This window comes from Cornus florida, unplaced genomic scaffold (assembly GCF_030987335.1).
Source record: "Cornus florida cultivar Cherokee Brave unplaced genomic scaffold, ASM3098733v1 CherokeeBrave_3.0.0_Hap2_Chr03, whole genome shotgun sequence".
NCBI lineage: Eukaryota > Viridiplantae > Streptophyta > Magnoliopsida > Cornales > Cornaceae > Cornus > Cornus florida.
The window spans coordinates 74,184,427-74,203,824 of NW_026775573.1; the positions used below are offsets into that span (position 1 = coordinate 74,184,427).

Here is a 19,398-nt window from a genome sequence, read left to right on the forward strand (position 1 = left end):
TCAGAGAACAAAGCTTTATAGGATGTTGTTCACTGCCACATTGTATTCTCTTTGGAAAGAAAGGAATGACAGAATGTATAATGGAACTTTTGTTTCTCCAGTTGAAATGGCTAAGAGTATTTTGTGGGAAGTAATGGACATCTTGGGGGTATGCCTCCAAGATGTTATTTCAACTCTTCATTAGTTTTTCTTCTAGAAGTTTGCCTAAAGATGTTTTGTTTTATGTCTTGATATGCCTTGATTGGGCTGTGTCACATGTGGGGTATGTCACATGTGTCTCTTATATTTGTTGGTTATATTTAGAAAAAAATTTCCTCCATTTAGGATATAAAATAAAATAAAATAAAATAAAATAAAAAAACAATGCGAGTAAAAAACAATCTAGAAAATAGGAAAAAGATATAAGAGAGAGGTCCTGGGGCTTAGATCACCACTAAGCTTCACTTCATCAAACACTAGCAATTGTACATTAATGGAAAAATTTAAGTTGTAACTTGTGTGTATGTGATATTAATTGAAACTAAATATGGATGGCAAATAAGTATAGATTGTCTAACCAATTTTAATGAATAACACAACATATCAAATGAGATCAATTTTCATTCAATTGAATCACAATTAATACACACACATATATCTAGAGACATACACTTTTTGCATTCACAAGTATGGAACATCATATATATATATATATATAGATGTATAGAATTAGAGAGAGAGGATGATAGTGTAGAGACAGAAAGAGAGGGAATTCTGCGGAGAGATGGGAAGAAGGAAGAGATGTGTTGTTCATTGACTTTTCTTTATGGTCCAAATGAAGCCACATGTCACCTTGTGGGTGGTTGCCACTTTATGCAAAATTACTTTTGTGCTCTTCCCCTTTCATTGCATTGCCAACTAGATCCCCAAAAATATCTATCTCAGTGTAGATATATATTTGTGTTTGTGTAAAAAGACTATAATGCCCCTCACTCAAAATGACAAAATCGAGAGATTCTCGAACCCAAAAATCGCCCCGACTTCCGAAGAAATTTCTTAAATAATTCCGTCACTTCTAATTGACTTAAATTAGATAAAAATATACCTATAAAGTTATCGGCTTAAGAAAATAACCAAAATGCCCTCAGGACCCGCATGGCATGCAAAACGAGGCGTAAAAAAATAAATAAATAAAAATTCAAAAAAATGCAAAAATAATTCGAGACATTACATATTCCATAACCGAGCTTCCCCAAAAATTATATTGCTTAGCATGTGCAAAAGATACAGGATCCTCTCCATCCTGTAAGTGATGTACTAGTTCAAAACATGCTTTGGTTATGCCATATATAGACCACAATTGTAACAGCTACAGTTGAATGTTAAAATGTCTAGTTTCATCAGCTCGACAAAGTGAGAACGTTGAATTTGCAGTTCTGTTTCCATAATCAACAGTCACCTTGTATTCACCTAAGAATCCAGAGAAGCTATATGCGCCATGTTCATCTGTATGGCCTTCCAAAACCCCTGTTTGCCATTCTTTCAAAAGCTTATCAACCACATCACCAGCAGGGAGATTACGGAATTCATTGTCAGTAAGGCACATCCGGTAACAACCATTTGGATGTATGGCAGTCCATAGCATTATCCCATTTACAGAGGGATGTGAGAAGCTCTCTCTCAGAACTTCTTCTAGATAAACAGCCTGTAAAGGAAACAAATAAAATGATATTCCACCGCAGTAAAAGAAGCACCTTTTTTTATTTCTATAAAAGTGTGGCCTTAAAGACATTCCTCTATACATAAGTTTGAATTTTGGTATATTAAAATAAAATAAAAAATTAGAGTTACCAAATTCAATTTATCTACCGTGAAACTGGGAACACAAGTGACAATATACTTGCTCACCCGCACTTCCTGCTTGGGAACTATTTTGCTGATATCAATCTCTGTAAGCCAAATAGGAAGCCTTAGCGTAGCCAACTTGTCTAGAACGGCTCTCATTAGAGGACGGTTAGGCACTCCGAAGTGACCCTCTAGACCGATTCCATCCATTGACACTCCAGCTCGTTCGAGTTCTCTTATCCACGAAATGTAGCCGTCCACACTGGTTTTATTGTCACTACAAGTCTCCACAACATTAAATTCGTTCAGAAACAGCGTTGCCAATGGATCTGATTGGCGTGCTGTCTCAAAGAAATGCAAGGAGGCATTAGGACCAAGCTTTTGCTCAAAGAAATCAAAATGAAGATTTTCATTGCTAACATCCCAGTGTATGAATTCTTCTCTATATTTGCTCATTAAACTTTCTATACGGGAGTCAACGGCTGATTGCAGCTCAGACCTTGTTAGTTTAACAACCCATGCAGGAATTAACTGAGGGTCCTCCCAGAAGATATTGTGTCCTCTGGCAATAATTTTGTTTGCTCGGAGAAATTCCAACATCTGGTCTGCTAAAGTGTAGTTGATCTGTCCCTGTTTAGGTTCTGTAGTGTACCACTTGAGTTCATTCTCGAAAACTGCTGCATTGAATCTCTCGACAAACCAGTTCTGAAACAATTCAAGGATTTTATTGTTTTAGCTTTCAATGTAAATATGATCATGGGGTACATAAAAATGGCTCCGAAAATATTAGAATGGATGAGCTTCATGAAAGGACCATAATTATTTTTAATTAAGTAATAGCTTAGTTAAGGACTGCTTTCCGAGTCAGAATCTCTTTCCCTTTGTTGAAATATAATGCTTTGATTCTGAATCTTCCTAAATGATTAATCTAATATATATATATATTAAACATTAGTTATAGATAGCTGAGAATTGAGATGTAGCTAATCCATTGCAGTTACCTGATAAGGCTTATTGCCAATGATAGTCCCGGCTATGGCAGATCCAAATGGGAAGTCTTTAGACACTTGCTCTACTCTAACTACTGCTCCTTTCAACCTATCTCCAAGTTCATCAGACACATGGATTGTCACAGCACGCTTCCTTTCCTGTAAAACAAGAAAATTTTGGTATTGCTTGATTTTATTCATAAATGTAGTCCCTTTTTTTAATTGGAAAAGACAAGAAAATTAGAATCTCATAAGATTTTAAAAAACTAAATAGGATGTTATATAGACTTATATATTCCTTTCATTGACAGCCTTCTTTATGGCAATCAACTAAAGCATAAAAAATATGAATGTTTGTAGCATTTACAGTGTTTATTATGTACTGCTGATTCATTCCCCACTGCTGCTCAGTAAATTGCTGTAAAGAAGCCCCTGCAATTTCTATACCAATGTCTGTGTCATCTGAATTCTGCAATGGAAATAAAGAAAAGATAAAACTAAAACTTGGCCTTGTAGAATATTAATATCTGTTGCCAACCCTCTAATTCTTCTTTGATTCTACACAGGTACTAAGCCAATGTTGGTAAACTTAATTCATTGGAGCAATATGTTTGGGGCCTGAATAGGTCCTCTGTGCAGAAAGAAGTTAAAAATTGGATCAGTAAAAATTCACTCAATTTGGTTTACTTATTGGAAACCATGGTTAAACCTGCAAGAAAGGAGTGTTATTAAAAAAATAATAAAATAATTGGACATGGTCTATTAATTTGCAAAGTCATCCTTTGGGCCGAATTATAGTTGGTTGGAATTCAAAATTTTACAAGGTTTAAGTTCTTCATGAAGGAGATCAGTGGATGCCTTTGAAAGTTTATCATGTTGAGGCAGGAACTGGTTTTTCATATCCCCAGTTTATGCGGCCAATCAAATGGTTCAGAGAAGGAAATTATGGGAGGTTTGAGATATTGTCATACTTTGGTCAATGACCCCATGGGCTGTTATAGGAGATTGGAATGTCATCAGATATCAAAAAGAGAATAAAGGAGGAGTGTCAGTTCCTAAAGGCATTATAGATGAATTCAACAATAGTTTATCTGCACGCAATTGAGTTAATGAATCACCCGATGATAAATGGGGACTGGACCTGGTGTAATAGACAGGCTACGGGTAAAAAGATCTATGCTCAATTTTCCAAACTCCAAGGTTTTATCGACATCTGCAGGTATTTCAGACCATGATGCAATGGTGCTGCAGTCTTGTGATAAAATTGCATTTAAAACCAAACCTTCAAGTATCTAAAGGTTTGGTGTTTATAAGAGGGAATAAAGCAGATTGTAAAGGAAACTTGGGATATTCAAATCAATGGTAATCCTATGTACATTCTAACCAAGAAGCTGCAGAGTGTCAAAGCAAAGGTTAAAGAATGGAATACCAAAGTGTTTAGACATGTTAATATCCAAATATTAAAGATAGAGATTAGTTTGAAACTGTTCAAATGGCTCCCCAATCTGCCCCAAATGAAGCTGAGTTGTTTGTGGCCGAAAATGGAGCTAGAGCAAGATTAGAATGTGCATTGAGTAATGAAGAAGTTCTAACTGCTCAAAAAGCTAGAGTTACATGGCTTCCAGAAAATGATAGATGCTCAAAAAAAATTTATCAGAAAATTGCCCAACAAAGAGCTTATAATACTATATCTATCACTCAAGATGAGTCAGGGAACTGGATTAATGATATGGATAAAATTAGTGACTGTTTTGTTGCTTTTTATCAAGACCTGTTCAGCTATCATGATCAGTCAAATACCTCAGATATTGATATTCTTCCTAGAGGTTGCTTATCCCAAGAAGAAGCTCAGCTTTTGGAACCTATCACTATGGAAGAGGAGATTAAGGTTAACCCCAAGGGTTGGCTCAAGTGGGTAATTCACTTAGTCGTGGTGCCTCGGAAGCATCAGGTCTAAGGTTCGACTCCTCTTAAGTGCAAACAATTTCTTGGAGGGGGGAGTGTGACTAGGAAAACAACAAAGAAGAAGAGGAGATTAAGGGAGTTGCGGATCACCTAAGCCCCGATAAAAGCCCTGGCCCAGATGGTTTCCCTCCTTGATTCTTCCAACACTTTTGGGATATAGTGGGAAAGGAAGTGATCTCTGCAGTTCAATTTTTCTTCTGTCATCCCAGGTTGATAAAAGTATTAATTCCTCTTTCATTTGCTTGATTCCAAAAAAAAGATAAATGCAGGAAAACATCAGATTTCAGGCTTATATCTTTGTGTTCTACAGTGTATAAAATAATTAATAAGATCATGGCTAACACACTTGGTGTCTATCTACATAATCTGGTTGGGGGTGAACAAAAAGCCTTTATAAAAGGTAGAAGACTGCATGATAATATAATCATGGTGAATGAAATAGTTAGAGGCTTCAATTCTGTAACATCCCATCCCCCAATGGCTTTAAAGACCGACTTGCATACAGCTTATGACTCTATGTCTTGGCAATTTTTATTCAACCCACTTCAGAGCATGGGTTTTGGTAACAAATGGATAGGGTGGGGGAAAGAGTGTTTGTCCTCTCCCTGGTTTTCTGTCATCATAAATGGTTCCCCTGCTGGCTACTTCCAACCAAAGAGAGGTTTGAGACAAGGTTGCCCCCTCTCGCCTTTATTGTTTACTCTTATTACATAATATTTTTCTAATCTGGTTCATAAGGCAGTCCGTGAAAACAGAAATTCAGTTGTGTTCAGCAGTTAAATAGAAGGGTTTGGATTTCTCTCATTGTTTCTATGCAGATGATTTGGTTTTGATAAAGAAAAGGATAATTATAGTACTGCTAGAAACATTCTCAATGTGCTGCAAGTGTTTAAACAGAATTCTGGTTTATGCGTTAATCTGTAGAAGAGCCAAATAATTTTTTCAAATACAGTGAAAAGGAAGAGAGGTGTTTTGAGAATATTAAATATGAAATCTGGAAAACTTCCGTTCTCTTACTTAGGTCTTCTATGCTTGACAAAGGTGTGAAGAATAAGGATTTTGAAGAATAAGGATTTTAAGCGTTTGATTGACAAAATCTCTGCAAAGCTTAGCAGCTGGAATTCCTTGAATTTTTTCCTCGCTGGTAGGGTTGAATTAATCAGGACTGCGGCTTCTTCATTTTTATATCACTAGTGTGCTGCATTTAATTGAGGGATGGTTTGGGATAAGAAAGATCCTGGATATTGATAGAGCATCTAAATGCAAGTTGTTTTGGGATCTGGTTCAGAATAAAAATAACATGTGGATTACTTGGCTCAAAGCTGTTTATATCCAATCTCAGTCTACTTGGATTTGTAAACCAGAGAATCATCATTCTGCATTCTGGAAGAATCCGATTGATGTCAGAGAAATCATGGTGGCCAATTCTGAGTTTAGGATTGGTAATAGGATCTCCTTGAAGATCTTTCTAGATCCTTGGTGTCAAGGTACTTCTTTAATTCAGTCTTTTGGCTTTAATGTGGTTAGGCAATTTGATTTTCCTAAATATTGTTCTCTGAATCATATTATTCAAAATGGGAGTTGAGTGAAGCCTACTTATCTGTTGCCAGAAGCTAACAATATCTGGGACAAAATCTCTGCTTTGCCTATTCATCATGTAATCAGATTAAAGAAGGGTTCTCCAAGTTTTAAACTGTTCTGGAACTGCTGCAGATCTCATTCTTCCAAAAAAAAAAGTTGGGCAAAGCTTGTTTGTAATGGGGGTAGACCTGCTGCAAGCTTCTTGGGTTCTTTGATTTTACAAGATAAAATTCCTTCACTGGTTAACCTTCAGAAAAGAGGCATTACTGTAGTTTCAATATGTCATAATTGTCTGCAGGACTGGGATGATACTGATCACTAGTTTTTTAAATGTTCATTTGTGAAGATATGGCTGTGGCTAGCTGATCTATATCATTGGCAATGGAGAACTGTGGACTCTTCTGATCAGTTAGTGCAATGTTTTATCTCTAAATTAAAGAAAGGCCAAGAATATTAAATTGATGAGAGTAATCTTTACAGCTTCTATTTGGAGAATCTGGTGGAATAGGAATCAAATTCTTCACTCTGGTTCAGGTCTAAGTGCTGTTCAACTTGCTAATTAAATCGGTCATTTTTGAGGCATTGAATCTATTGAAAATTAATCTGAATGATATCTACAATTACGTGGAAGATTAATCCTCTACTGTTATATGGATTAGTGTTGTCTGTAGCTGACACTAAGTTTGTGTTCCTGATTTCTGGATCTTGTGTTCTGATGGGGTGTTATTGGGACTTGGGAGAAACAGTGTGTTGGGATATTATAGTGACCTCAAGGTTTACCTGCAGCTGCTTTGTTGAGTTCTTGGTGTCTAGTATTCAAGTCTTTCGTTTTTATTCCTTGTGTTTGGATTCCGGAAATGGGTTTTCGTTTTTATTCCTTATTATTATTATTATTATTATTATTTTGTATTGTACTGTAATGTGAGGATTCTCCCTCTTGTTTGTTTCCTGTGATGACTAATAAAATTGAATTTAGGAGGGAAAAAAGTGGTGAAAACATATTTACCTGAAATTTTAGGAAGGATATATTTGATGATGAATCTAATATAAATCCACCCTTCAGGAATGACCAGCAACCACGCCTAGCCACAACGTTCCCTATACATTCTAGTGTTGTATTCTCTGTCATCAGGCTGGCTCCTACAAGAGCTGAATCGGCACCATTTATCTTGACCCAAGCTGTTAAAGTCCAAAGATGAAACACTGTAAATAACTTATGATGCCTCCTGATAGCTATCGGCTTAAGCAGGAAAAAGCAGATGCATAGGGTTTACATTGAATGAGAACTGTGTTAAAAGGGGATCCATTCTGATAATATCAAAGACGGCCAATATTCTACAAAGATTGGTACATGTAAACTGTCACTACAAGAATAACATTATGTAGGTATGTGCAGGAGAAGCAATATGACTACAATCAAACAAGTTTAGGATAAGGGCACCTTAGTTGCTTTTGCAGTGTAACAAGTCAATGTCATACCGCATTCAAATGCAGTGTTACATAAAATCCTAAAATTGATCATGTATAATTATACAATTGTATTACTGGTAGTGATGATCACGGTCTAATCTCTGTTGGACAAATTTGAAGACACACTAGTAGCATCAATGGCAACACGAATTAAACCATGTTTAAGCCATTTTTGAATTAAACCATGGACTAATTCTATCAATGTTATGAGAGGAACTTGGAAAAATGAACTCAACTGGAAAAGCAGTAAATGGTGCCTTGGGTGAGATGTTGCAATGGAATTCCTGTTCCATTGTTTCCAATATTTGGTGTAAAATCTGGAACGTAATCTTTGAGGATCCCTCCATCATAAAGTGGCTTTTCCGGATGTTCTTTACACTGTTTACCAATAAAAATCATGAAGCTAGTTGAATTGCTATGACATAAATATGAGTTGAATTGCTTGATTTTCCAATCTATATATATATATATCAGATGAAACTCTGATAACAAGTTAAAAATGCATCTTTTTCACCTCTGTGTAAGCAGTAGAATCGTACAATGGCCCCTCTGCAGTTTGAGAACACAAAAATTGAAACACATTAACAAAATTTCATAATATTTACATTGTTGTATGAGAGAGAGAGAGAGAGAGAGAGAGAGAGAGAGAGAACCATAAGGTGAAGCCATGGGAGAACCATAAGGTGAAGCCATGGAAGAGCCAATAAGGAGAACAAGAACCAAGAGGCAAAAAAATTGAGGGTCTGGCATACTCTTTTCTGTTTACACTAGGATGCTGCAAAAATGTAAATAAATAAGAATTACGTTTTGTGAATAAAATGATTAATTATTTACCTCTATTATAGAACTACTCTTAAGAGAACTCCAAGCCACAAGTTCTCCACATTTAACCAAATTAATAGTCAAATGATTCATTTGACTTCGAATAAATAAAATAAATTTTACACATTGAGATGAAATGAAAGTAAAAAATTACACCAAATATTATAAGGTTACCATTATTTCAAACTTGTAGAGTGAATAAATAATAAACATAATTACATTAATAAAAACAAATAAATATATAATGGAAATAGCGTAAAGAAAATTTTGGTCTGATATGAAGAGGCGCCTCAGCAAGCAACCTGTCCTAAAGTCTTTGTAGCCTTCTGGCCTTCCCTACGTGCACACAGGGATGGACAACACAGACACTAAGCTCTTAGCCAAATGTCCTTGTCTTGTCGCCCATAAAATATGTAAATGGGTGAGAATAAAGAAAATAAAAAGTGAAGAAACAAAACAAAAGACAAATCTAAAATTCTACTCGAAAACTCGGCTTATATAGGTAATGCCTAAGGCTTGAAACCGCCAAATTAAATTGACCCAATGAATCACATAAATAGCCAAAATAAATAGGCTAACATAAATTGACCCAATAACATCAAAATAAATAGGCAACTAACATAAAAACTAAATAAGCTCAGTATAAAACTTATGCAATAAAGATGTTTTACAAACTTGTCAAATTCCAACAAAAATTGCCTACTTCTCACAATTTACATTGGGTTGAACTTCACCTTCCAAATGCAAAGCTATTCAAATTTCAAACAGCCAACGTAGTCTAACTAAAGAAGAATCACATGCTTTGAAAGGCCTCCACCCTTAATTTTGCTAGCTACTCATTTTCCAGACTTCATTGAAAGCCCTCCTGACTTGATTTCTTGAGCATTAATTTCCATGCGATCATATTTCATTTCAATGGTAATAAGTTAACTTTCTAAATTGAAAAAGAACATAAAGAACACAATTAGACATAGATTAGTGATCAAATTCATACTATTGCCTAACAAGTTATCAAGTAATTAATTATGCATGCGCATGGTCAAGCTTCTCAATTCTAAATACATTATACTTTAGAATTTAAGCTGTTGTACGTCAATTCCCGTACTTTTCTACACACTAGCTGTATTAGAAGTATTTAGCAAAAGAAAAAGAAAAACCATGGAATTAAACTACCAGAAATGTTACCTTGGTAGCTCCTATGTAACCCAAAATCTATTGAAGTGAAGACTTTAATCTATCACAGCATGTCTTATCTACTCGCCACAGGGAACCTGTCATTTATTGCTTGGAAATTCTATGGATGGGATACACTTTTAATGGAGAAATTCTTAGAAGTTCTCCATTAATCTTATATTGCATAGCATGCCTAAAAGAACAGTATCTACAAGTGATGTGGTTCAAAATATGAAATGTTGGAGCCGGCAGATTTCTGAAACTTCCCCCATGTTTTAGTTCTAAATACATTCTCCCCTTCTGTTAGGGTAGAGAGTTAACAGATCTCTCTATACTGTCTAAAGGAACTCTACTTTGAATGGTGATCTGTGTAATTTTGTTAAAACTAAAGGGTATCTGTAAATTAAGCAAACCTTAGAAGAGGGTGCAATTTACCTTATTCTTTATTATTATTATTATTATTTTTCATTTTTGCATATTGAGGATCACTATAGTGTGAACTCTTGGACTAAGGACAGCCTATGTTATGAATGATCAGATGGTTCATTAAATTACCAATTTGGTACACAATCGCAATGCAATAATCAGACAGAGAGGACAGGTTTCTATGGTATAACTGGGAACTTAGTACCTTCCTTAGAAGGCACTCCAAAATACTAAAGACAGAACAATTAAAGGAGTAAAGGTTGGAGTTTCCAAGAAAGCTAACTATAATAGTTCAAGAGAAACACATCTGAAAGGCAAGGAAATTGATTTATCATTAAAAAAAATTAAAAAAAAAGAGAGATTGAAGCAGAAGAATTTTGTTCTACAAGAATTTAAAACTTGGAGCTGTGCCACACGACTGGAACCAAGCTCAGATGAACTTTTACTACTCAGTGGCAGCATTCAAACTAGGTAGGCATACCTTCCCCTCTCAGACTTTGGTTCAAAATTTGTTAATGCATTTGATTTGATCTTAAGGAATGCTTGATTCCGTAGACCTCACATCTCACCATCCTCTAAATATCTCTTTTAAAACTTCAACTGCATTTCAATGGTTAATATATATATCCCCATCTTGGCCTGGATGTTTTCATATGCCAGATCTAAGGTGACATGCTCAAAGATATCCTAGGTAACATGGCTTACCATCTTCAAAACTTATGCACATATAAAAGTATTGTTTGAAGCAGCAGTTTGAATTCAGGACAATATATACCTGAAGATTAGACACAACAATCAGGAGAAATTAAGACATCAGCTTCCAATATATATTAAGGCCTATTAACTATTGTTCTATGATCACCTTTGTTCGTTCTTTCAGAATGTCACTTGAATAGGCCATAAGAAATTAATTTGGTAGTGTACTATTTCCAAAGTGGAGACATTTTAATTTTAAAAAACATGACTTATTTTACTGCCTGAGGAAACTTTTGATTCCATATATATTGCATGGAGAATCTACATAGAGAAGAGAAGTTCACAGAAGATCAAAAACTTCAACAGAATCAACTTATATTCCATAACCGAACTTCCTCAAAAATAATATTGCATAGCATTTATAAAGATACAGGAACATCTCCATACTGTTAGTGATGTACTAGTTCAAAATATGATTTGGTTATGCCATTTATAGGCCACAATTGTAACTGCTACAGTTGAATGTTAAAATGTCTAGCTTCATCACCTCGAGAAAGTGAGAACGTTGAATTTGCAATTCTGTTTCCATAATCAACAGTCACCTTGTATTCACCTAAGAATCCAGAGAAGCTGTATGAGCCATGTTCATTTGTATAACCTTCCAAAACCCCAGTTTGCCATTCTTTTAAAAGCTTGTCAACCACATCACCGGCAGGGAGATTACGGAATTTATTGTCAGTAAGGCACATCCGGTAACAACCAAATGGATGTTGGGCAGTCCAAAGTATTATCCCATTTACAGAGGGATGTGAGAAGCTCTCTCTCAGAACTTCTTCTAGGTAAACAGCCTGGAGAAGCAAATAAAATTATATTTCACCACAGTAAAAGAAGCTCTTATTGAGTTCTATAAAAGTGTGGCCTTTTAGACATTCCTCTATACTTAAGTTTGAATTTTGGTACATTAAAATAAAAGACAACATCAGAGTTACCAAATTCAATTTATCTACTGTGAAACTGGGAACATAAGTGACAATATACTTGCTCACCCGTACTTCCTGCTTGGGAACCATTCTGCTGACATCAGTCTCTGTAAACCAAATCGGAAGCCTTAGCGTAGCCAACTTGTCTAGAACGGCTCTCATTAGAGGACGGTTAGGCACTCCGAAGTGACCCTCTATACCTATTCCACCCATTGACACTCCACCCCGTTTGAGTTCTCTCATCCGCGAAATGTAGGTGTCCACAGTTGAGTTTATGTCAGCACAATTCTCCACAACATTGAAATCGTTCATAAACAGAGTTGCCAATGGATCTGATTGGTGTACTGTCTCGAAGAAATGCAAGGTGGCATTATGGCCAAGCCTTTGCTCGTAGAAATCCCAGTGAAGATTTTCATTGCTAATATCCCAGTGTATGAATTCTTCGCTATATTTGCTCATTAAACTTTGTATACGGGAGTTGACAGCTGTTTGTAGCTCAGAACCTGTAAGGTTACGAACCCATGCTGGCATAAACTTAGGGTCTTCCCAGAAGATAGTGTGGCCTCTTGCCATAATTTGGTTTGCTCGAACAAATTCCAACATCTGGTCTGCTAAAGTGTAGTCGATCTGCCCTGGTTTAGGTTCTGTAATGAACCACTTGAGTTCATTCTCGAAAACTGCTGCGTTGAATCTCTTAACAAACCAGTTCTGAAACAATTCAAGAAATTTATTGTTTTAGCTTTCAATGTAAATGGGGCACATAAAAATGGTTTCAAAACCATTACAATATTCTATTAGCATTAGCTGGTTAAGGCCTGTTTTACTGGGTAGAGTCTCTTTAATTCACTGCAGTTACCTGATAAGGCTTATTTCCAATAATAGTGTTGGTTATGGCAGATCCAAATGAGAAGTCTTTAGACACTTGCTCTGCTCTAATTGCTGCTCCTTTCAACCTATGTCCATGATCATCAGACACATGGATTGTCACAGCACGCTTCCTTTCCTGGAAAAGATTCTTGGTTTTGTTCATAAATGTAGCCCCTTTTGTGCTTACAAAGGGCGTGCTTTTACAGCGGAGGATGGATTCAAGCCATTTCAAATAAAGACGAGTAATAATAGTTCTTTATTGTGTTGTGAAGAAACGAGAGAGAAAAAAAAAAAAAAAAAAAAAAAAAAAAAAAAAAAAAAAAAACAAGAAAAATAGAATCTCATAACATTTTAAAATTTTGGAAAGGATGTTATATAGACTTAAATATTATTTTCATTGGCTGCCTACTTTATGGCAATCAACTGAAGCATAAAAATGTGAAAGGTTGCAGCATTTACAGAGTTTATTCTGTACTGCTGATGCATTCTCCACTGTTGCTCAGTAAATGGCTGCAAAGAAGCCCCTGCAATTTCTATATTGATGCCTCTGCCATCTGAATTCTGCAACAGAAAGAAAGAATAGATCAAACTAAAGTTTGGCCTTCTAGAATATTTGTATAATTTGTCATCAACCCTCTAGTTCTCCTTTGAACCTCCACATGAAATAAGCCAATATTTGTGAAGTTAAATTCATTGGGACAATATGGTGAAAACATTTAATTTACCTGAAAGTATAGTAAGGATATATTTGATGATGAATCTAATACAAATCCACCCTTGAGGAATGACCAGCAACTGCGCCTGGCCACAACCGTCCCAATACATTTTTCTGTTGTATTCTCTGTTGTCAGGCTGGCTCTTACAAGAGATGACTCGGTACCAGATATCTTGACCCAACCTGTTGAAGTCCAAAGATGACACACACTATAAATAACTTGTGCCTCCTGAGAGTTAATGTCCACACCACCACCAGGAAGCTATCTAAATAATTAGCCCTTGAAGTAGCACGTACCTCAAGTCCATAACAATTACCAAAGTTTGTAGCTTCATGGGACTTCCTCACCTTTCAAAGTAGAAGGTCGAGAGTTGAGTCCCCACACATGGACAAAGTGAGTGTGCGGATTTCTTGCCACGATAAAATTAAAAATTGAGGATCATAACAATTTGTTTGGCTATTCAATCTTAGTCTACTTTAAAACTACCATTTATTTGAAACAATGTCACAAAATTTTCCAAGGTGCAAAGATTATGAAATAAAATGGATTTGAGTGGACAAAATCATGCAACCAGGCTGATCAACAAGTACAGATTATGAAATAAGAATGAAGAGGCATAGGAGCAAGATTAAACAGGCACTACAAATATTAAGACAGTGTACATAATGTGCAGGAAGAGCAATGTTGGATCATATGACTACAATCAAACAAGCTTAGGCTAAGGGCACCATAGTTTCTTTTGCACACACCGCTTTCAAATGCAGTATCATTACACCATTACTGGTAGTCATGACCGCGCTCTCTGTTGCAATGCAAAGTGGAAGATGCAAGTAGCATCAATGGCAACGCGAATTAAACCACTTTTGAGCCATTGAATAACATTGTGTACTGCAGGAGGAGCACCGTAGTTGCTTTTGCAGTGTAACATGTCAATGTCACACCGCATTGAAATGCAGTGTTACATAAAATCCTAAATTGATCGTGTATCCTTTATACAATTCATTACTGGTAGTCATGACCACGCTCTAATATTCTCTGTTGGACAAATTGGAAGACACTAGTAGCATCAATGGCAACGCGAATTAAACCATGTTTAATCATAAATTGATCATGTATCATTATGGACTAATTGTATCAATGTTATGATAGGAACTTGGAAAAATGAACTCAACTGGAAAAGCAGTAAATGGTGCCTCGCGTGAGATGTTGCAATAGGAAAGCAGGAACTCCTTTGCTTCCAATTTTTGGTGTGAAATCTGGAACCCGATCTTTGAGGATTCCTCCATCATAAAGCGGCTCTTGGGGTTGTGCTTTACACTATTTATCAATAAAATCATGAAATCAAAATCTACTACAAGTTTGTTAATACTTAATCTGAATAGCACTCAAAATCCAATTGAGAAAGTTAGATACTAATAACAACGGATGCATGTGTAGCTTCATAAGTTAATCTAAAAATTAACTTTAATTGTAATCCAAAATTCTATAACAAAAGTTCTACCCATGATTCTTTGTTAAAACAGAGAAACGAAAATGGGAAAAAAAGAAGAAAATTTTGCAGTTAAAAAAAAAAAAAAAAAAAAAAAAAATTGAAACCCATTAAAAAATTGAAACCCTTTAAAAATTGAAACCCATTTTCACCTCTATGTAAGCAGTAGAATCGTACAGGGGCCCCTCTGCAGTTTTTGAACACGAAAATTGAAACCCATTAAAAAATAATAATAATAATCCTAATATTTATATTGTGTGTATTAGAGAGAGAGGGAGGGAGGGAGGGAGAGAGAGAGAGAGAACCATAAGGGGAAGCCAAAGAAGGGCCAATGAGGAGGATAACAACCAAGGGGCACACAAATGGAGGGTCTGGCATACTCTTTTCTGCTTAGACTAGGAACCTGCAAAACAATAAAGAACAAACATTATGTTACGGCAGTGAAATGAGTAAATATACAGTTTACCCAAACAAAAAAACACAAAAACAATTTTTATCGAAAGGTTCCTTTTTTATTATTATTATTATTATTATTATTATTATCTTTATCTTGTCAATAAACTTAAATACGCATATATGGAGACTTTGAACTCTGGACTCTTTTACTTTGAAAAGTTGAAAAGGCTGCTGCGCAAAACCTCTAATAGTTAAGAATTTGGCAGAAAAACAGTTTATATCAGCAGCAAGGTTGCTAAGTTTTGTAAATCATATCATTTCCAATTAAACTAGAGTCTTGTTTGGTCGAAACGAATTAGTCTAAATTACTATGAAAAATTGTGTCAACCGGCCCATATGACCTTTTAGGGGACCAATCAGACTCTAAAATCATCCACAGTGTGTTCTGCATTAGATTCTAACTAGCTACAGAGCCATGCATGTCCAGTTTCCAATCTTATTATTGAAAGCAACTAACTTGTAACATACAATGTCAGAGAAGGTATATGCATCTAGACCTGTTTCATAATTGTTACAGATATTTTTCACAATTATATAATTTCACACTTTTAAACAGCATGGAGTAAATAACACAAATTTTACACACTGAGATGAAAATAGAAAAATCCACCAAATATTATATGATTACCAATATTACAAAGAATAAATAATAAACATAAAAGAAATAAATAAAAGTAAATAAACATATGATGAAAATAGTATAAAGAAAATTCTAGACCTGCAAGGATGATGTTACAAAGACTTTGTAGCGTCCCTGTATACTATGGAACCACAAAATCTCCAAGATATAACATCAAACTCTCAGCTAAATGTCCTCATCTTATTGCCTAAAATTGCAAATAAGTGGAAATAAAGGAAAATAAAATGTGAAGAAACAAAACAAGAGTCAAACCTAAAATTCTTCTCTCAGCTTATACAGCAAATCCCAAGTCTTGTAACCGTCATATTAAATTGACCCAATAAATCACATAAATAACCCAAATAAACAGGTCAACATAAATAGGCCTAATAAAATCAAAATAAAAAAGGCTCAATATTAAACTTATGTAATTAAGAAGTTTTAAAAAAAACTCTTCAATTTCCAACAATAACGGCCTACTTCTCACAACTGACATTGGGTTAAAATCACAATTTCTCTGTACTTTCAAATAAAATTTGTATAAAATTACTAAAAAAAAAAAAAAAAAATGGAAAAAAACAAACAAACTACTGAATTTAAAAAAAGTTAGCTCTGGATCCATTAGGTCGGTATGAAATGACCAAATTAACTTTATGATGTAATGTAAAATTTAAATACCTAAAATTTAAACACTATAAAATAAAAATATATTTTTTGAAAAATATTTTATGTCCAAATAAACGGAGCAGACGTAAAATTCAAATACCTAAAATTGCTATTATGCAGATTACAAATGTACCCTTTGTGGCATTCATTGTTGAGGCATAAACGATGAGGTTTTAAATAACAATTTTAACTCTATTAAAGGCAAATTTTAATGTCATTGACTCATTGGTGTCTCCGAAAGTAAGCTTTGTGTTACGCCCCGCAACCAAGAGGCTACGCCACGCAGGCACCACGCAAACGATGACATGGAGTCTGCATGGACCGGAGCTTTCTAGACTTCTCTACACAAGTATGGAACTTTCCGGAATTCTCTAGAGTAGTGTGGAGTTGTCTAGCCTTTTCTGGACTTGTGTAGAGTTGTATAGAATTCTCTAGGCTTGTCTTGTACATTTTATATAGTTCTAGAATTGTGTAGATAGTTCTTTGGAGGATTCTAGACACTTATTCTAGGCCACACATTTGTGTACACATCTAGAATATTCTTGTAAGGGCCAAAGGCCTATAAATAGGAAGTGGGAGTTCATTTGCTCCTCACCAAGCAACCAAGTTGTAATCTTCTCCTCTCAAGTAATACAAGTGTTCATACTTTCACCCAAACTCTCTTGTTCACTTGCTTAGCTCTCTTCCTACATACCCACTTGTAAGCAAAGCACTTGTCTAGCCTTAGTCTTCACTAAGCTAGCACACTCGGGTAAGCTGACTTAGCACTTTAAGGGCGCTTGAACGTGTCTAAGGCTGCATATGAGCTTGGAAAGGTCCAAGTCCATGACAGTTGGTATCAGAGCTAAGGTCGTGAGGCGTCACACCTTGTATAGAGGAAGCTATGGCGGAGCACTCAGACGTGGTTAATGTCCCAGAGGAGGAGCTGCGTGGAAGGGATGATACTCGTTTTCCAATCGGATCGAGGACGAGGGCTAGGTCAAAAGACATCGTTGCGGGCTTTGAGGCACGCTTGGCAAGCATGGAGGAATCCATGGCCAATGTGAAGGGGTAGCTTGAGGATGCTCACCAGCGCATGGACGAGCTGGAGTCGGAGGACGCTGAGGTCCAGAATGCTGTAAAAGGGTCACTCAATGCCCTAAGTGGTGACTTTCGGTAGGAGCTCCAAGCGCTTCAAGAACTTATGTTGGGCGAGTTTGCCACCCTACGTGGCTATGTTGATTGGGAGCTTGGCACCTTCCGCGAGCAAATGGAGGAAATGCGAGCGGACTGGGCATTGTGCAAGCGGGCAGTGGCGTCCGGCACAGTTACTACGAGGGTAGTAGCACCCCAGGTTGACATTCCCAATCCTAAGTGCTATGGTGGGAACCGAGTAGCGAGGGAGTTGGAGAACTTCCTCTTCAGTATGGAACAGTACTTTGAGGCTATGGGCATGACAGATGAGACCATCAAGATATGCACGGCGACCCTTTACCTCACCGACCATGCCATGCTATGGTGGAGGAAAAAGTATGGTGACATGGGCAAAGGTACAGTTTCTATTGATACTTGGGCTAATTTCACAAGAGAAATTAAGAAGCATTTCTATCCTGAAAATGCCGAGGACAAAGCCAAGAGCAGGCTCCGAAGGCTAAAACAGGTTGGGTCGATTCAGGACTATGTGAAGGAATTCACTAACCTAACTCTTGAGATCCCGAATCTATCTGATAAGGACTCTCTTTTCTTTTTCATGGATGGATTGCAGTTGTGGGCCAAAACGGAGTTAAGGTGGCGCAACGTGCAAGACCTTGCCACAGCTATTGTAGAGGCAAAGTCCTTTATTGAATTCAGCTCCAAGAAGAACCCCTCGTCCAAGCTGAAGGACAAAGACAAGGACAAGGACAGGGGGTGTAATGTTGGCAAAGGTAGGGGAGACAAGGGTGCTACACCACAGAAGGATTGGTCCCGTAAGCCAAGTAGTGGCCATGGTGGTAAAGAGGGAAGGGATAACAAGGATGGAACATCCAAACCCAAGGGTTCGTGCTTCCTACATGACGAGGCACATTGGGTGAGAGATTGCCCAAAGAAGAAGACCCTCAATGCCATGACAAGCCACTATGAAGAGCATCAACAAGAGAAGGCGCAGATGGGTTTGTTGCAAATCCTTAATGCCATCAAGGCTAAGATGGAAGTCCCTAAGGCGGCGGCTAAGAGGCTAATGTTTGTGGAGGCGAGCATCAATGAGACACCCACACGTGCTTTAGTGGACACGGGTGCATCCCCAACTTTATGAGCATTGATGAGGCCAAGAGGTTAGACCTCAAGTATAGCAAAGAAGGGGGCTCCATGAAGGTAGTCAACTCGGCGGCAAAAGCTATACAAGGCATGGCACGTGGCGTCGAAGCATGCATTGGCGAGTGGGGTGGCCACATGGACCTATCAGTGGTACCCATGGACGACTTTAAGCTAGTACTTGGGTTGGAATTCTTAGACAAGGTGAGAACCTTCCCCATTCCTTTTGCTAACACTATGTGTATCATGGAAGGCAACACAGCATGCATGGTGCTGGTAGAGCGAGGTGCCAAGTTGGAAGCCCAAGCCTAGTTAGCTATGCAATTCAAGAAGAGCTTCAAGAAGGGAGAGACTAGCTACCTTGCTACGTTGCTGGAGACACCTGATG

At 36.9% G+C, this 19,398-nt stretch overlaps 2 protein-coding genes across 6 annotated transcripts; both read right to left on the reverse strand.

Annotated features, from left to right (window-relative positions):
• Positions 1-899: 899 nt before the first annotated feature.
• On the reverse strand, positions 900-8,579 carry LOC132300784 (endo-1,4-beta-xylanase 5-like). 2 transcript variants are annotated; one of them, XM_059798019.1, is made up of 8 exons: positions 8,483-8,579; positions 8,344-8,378; positions 8,066-8,207; positions 7,366-7,538; positions 3,181-3,282; positions 2,826-2,972; positions 1,849-2,529; positions 900-1,684 (listed from the first exon to the last, which is right to left on the reverse strand). In XM_059798019.1, exons 1-8 carry the CDS (start codon positions 8,577-8,579, stop codon positions 1,349-1,351), a joined length of 1,713 nt encoding a protein of 570 aa, XP_059654002.1. In that variant the 3' UTR covers positions 900-1,348. The 2 variants fall into 2 exon arrangements, with proteins under 2 accessions (XP_059654002.1, XP_059654003.1); XM_059798020.1 differs by having other exon boundaries at positions 902-1,684; positions 1,888-2,529.
• On the reverse strand, positions 8,483-15,491 carry LOC132300785 (endo-1,4-beta-xylanase 5-like). 4 transcript variants are annotated; one of them, XM_059798022.1, is made up of 9 exons: positions 15,304-15,490; positions 15,151-15,185; positions 14,682-14,826; positions 13,519-13,691; positions 13,253-13,354; positions 12,783-12,929; positions 11,993-12,634; positions 11,494-11,794; positions 8,483-8,604 (listed from the first exon to the last, which is right to left on the reverse strand). In XM_059798022.1, exons 1-9 carry the CDS (start codon positions 15,374-15,376, stop codon positions 8,597-8,599), a joined length of 1,626 nt encoding a protein of 541 aa, XP_059654005.1. In that variant the 5' UTR covers positions 15,377-15,490; the 3' UTR covers positions 8,483-8,596. The 4 variants fall into 4 exon arrangements, with proteins under 4 accessions (XP_059654005.1, XP_059654006.1, XP_059654004.1 ...); XM_059798023.1 differs by lacking the exon at positions 8,483-8,604 and adding an exon at positions 9,524-9,585 and having other exon boundaries at positions 15,304-15,491; XM_059798021.1 differs by lacking the exon at positions 8,483-8,604 and having other exon boundaries at positions 9,599-11,794; positions 15,304-15,491.
• Between the last annotated feature and the right edge of the window lie 3,907 nt (positions 15,492-19,398).

What these genes read in the sequence shown, in the direction of transcription:
- LOC132300784 (XM_059798019.1), bottom strand. Translation starts at nt 8,579, where the DNA reads ATGCCAGACCCTCAATTTTTTTGCCTCTTGGTTCTTGTTCTCCTTATT. An exon ending in ATTCTACTGCTTACACAGAG is followed by an intron (nt 8,208 to 8,343) that starts GTGAAAAAGATG and finishes ATTGGTAAACAG; the next exon opens with TGTAAAGAACATCCGGAAAA. An exon ending in AGCAGTACATAATAAACACT is followed by an intron (nt 2,973 to 3,180) that starts GTAAATGCTACA and finishes CTTGTTTTACAG; the next exon opens with GAAAGGAAGCGTGCTGTGAC.
- LOC132300785 (XM_059798021.1), bottom strand. Translation starts at nt 15,376, where the DNA reads ATGCCAGACCCTCCATTTGTGTGCCCCTTGGTTGTTATCCTCCTCATT. An exon ending in AGCAGTACAGAATAAACTCT is followed by an intron (nt 12,930 to 13,252) that starts GTAAATGCTGCA and finishes AATCTTTTCCAG; the next exon opens with GAAAGGAAGCGTGCTGTGAC. An exon ending in TTGGAAATAAGCCTTATCAG is followed by an intron (nt 12,635 to 12,782) that starts GTAACTGCAGTG and finishes GAATTGTTTCAG; the next exon opens with AACTGGTTTGTTAAGAGATT.